The 461-nt window shown below is 23.2% G+C and overlaps 1 protein-coding gene across 1 annotated transcript in view; it reads right to left on the reverse strand.

Annotated features, from left to right (window-relative positions):
* PRELSG_9902200 (reticulocyte binding protein, putative) overlaps window positions 1–461 on the reverse strand; it is a gene marked incomplete at both ends in the record, with an annotated part of 3,409 nt that extends 2,948 nt beyond the window's left edge. Inside the window, one exon of the mRNA XM_028677400.1 lies at window positions 1–461. This exon is cut by the window's left edge and continues 2,948 nt beyond it. Coding sequence (XP_028531317.1) covers window positions 1–461 — 461 coding nt within the window.

Genomic DNA, 461 nt, shown 5'->3' on the forward strand with positions numbered 1-461 from the left:
TCAATACCTCTTTTTTTTGCCAAAACCTCATACGTAATATCTGTTAGTTTGTTTTCTTCTAGTAGTAATTCTCTTTTTGTTAATTCTACACTATCTCTATTAGATTCAAAAGACTTATATTTTGTATTAAATGAATCAAATTTATCTTTCAAACTAACATTACATGCTAATGCCCTAGCATATAATTCAGTAAGTTCATTTGTGATATCAGAAATTTTTTTATTTTTATATTTATGTGGCAAATTTTCTAATCTAAAATTTTCTTCAATTAGATTTTTTGTACGATGATATGCATCATTTCCTTTTGTAAATATTTGTTTTGCTTCTACAATTACATTTTCAGGATAAACTAGTGAATTTATTTCTTCTCTTAATCCTTCAAGTGCATTTTTAAGTAAATCTTTAAATTTTTTTTGAACTTCATAAAAATTGCTTTTTAATTCATTATTCCATATGTTATA

Source organism: Plasmodium relictum (genome assembly GCF_900005765.1).
Source record: "Plasmodium relictum strain SGS1 genome assembly, contig: PRELSG_99_v1_18, whole genome shotgun sequence".
Lineage (NCBI taxonomy): Eukaryota > Apicomplexa > Aconoidasida > Haemosporida > Plasmodiidae > Plasmodium > Plasmodium relictum.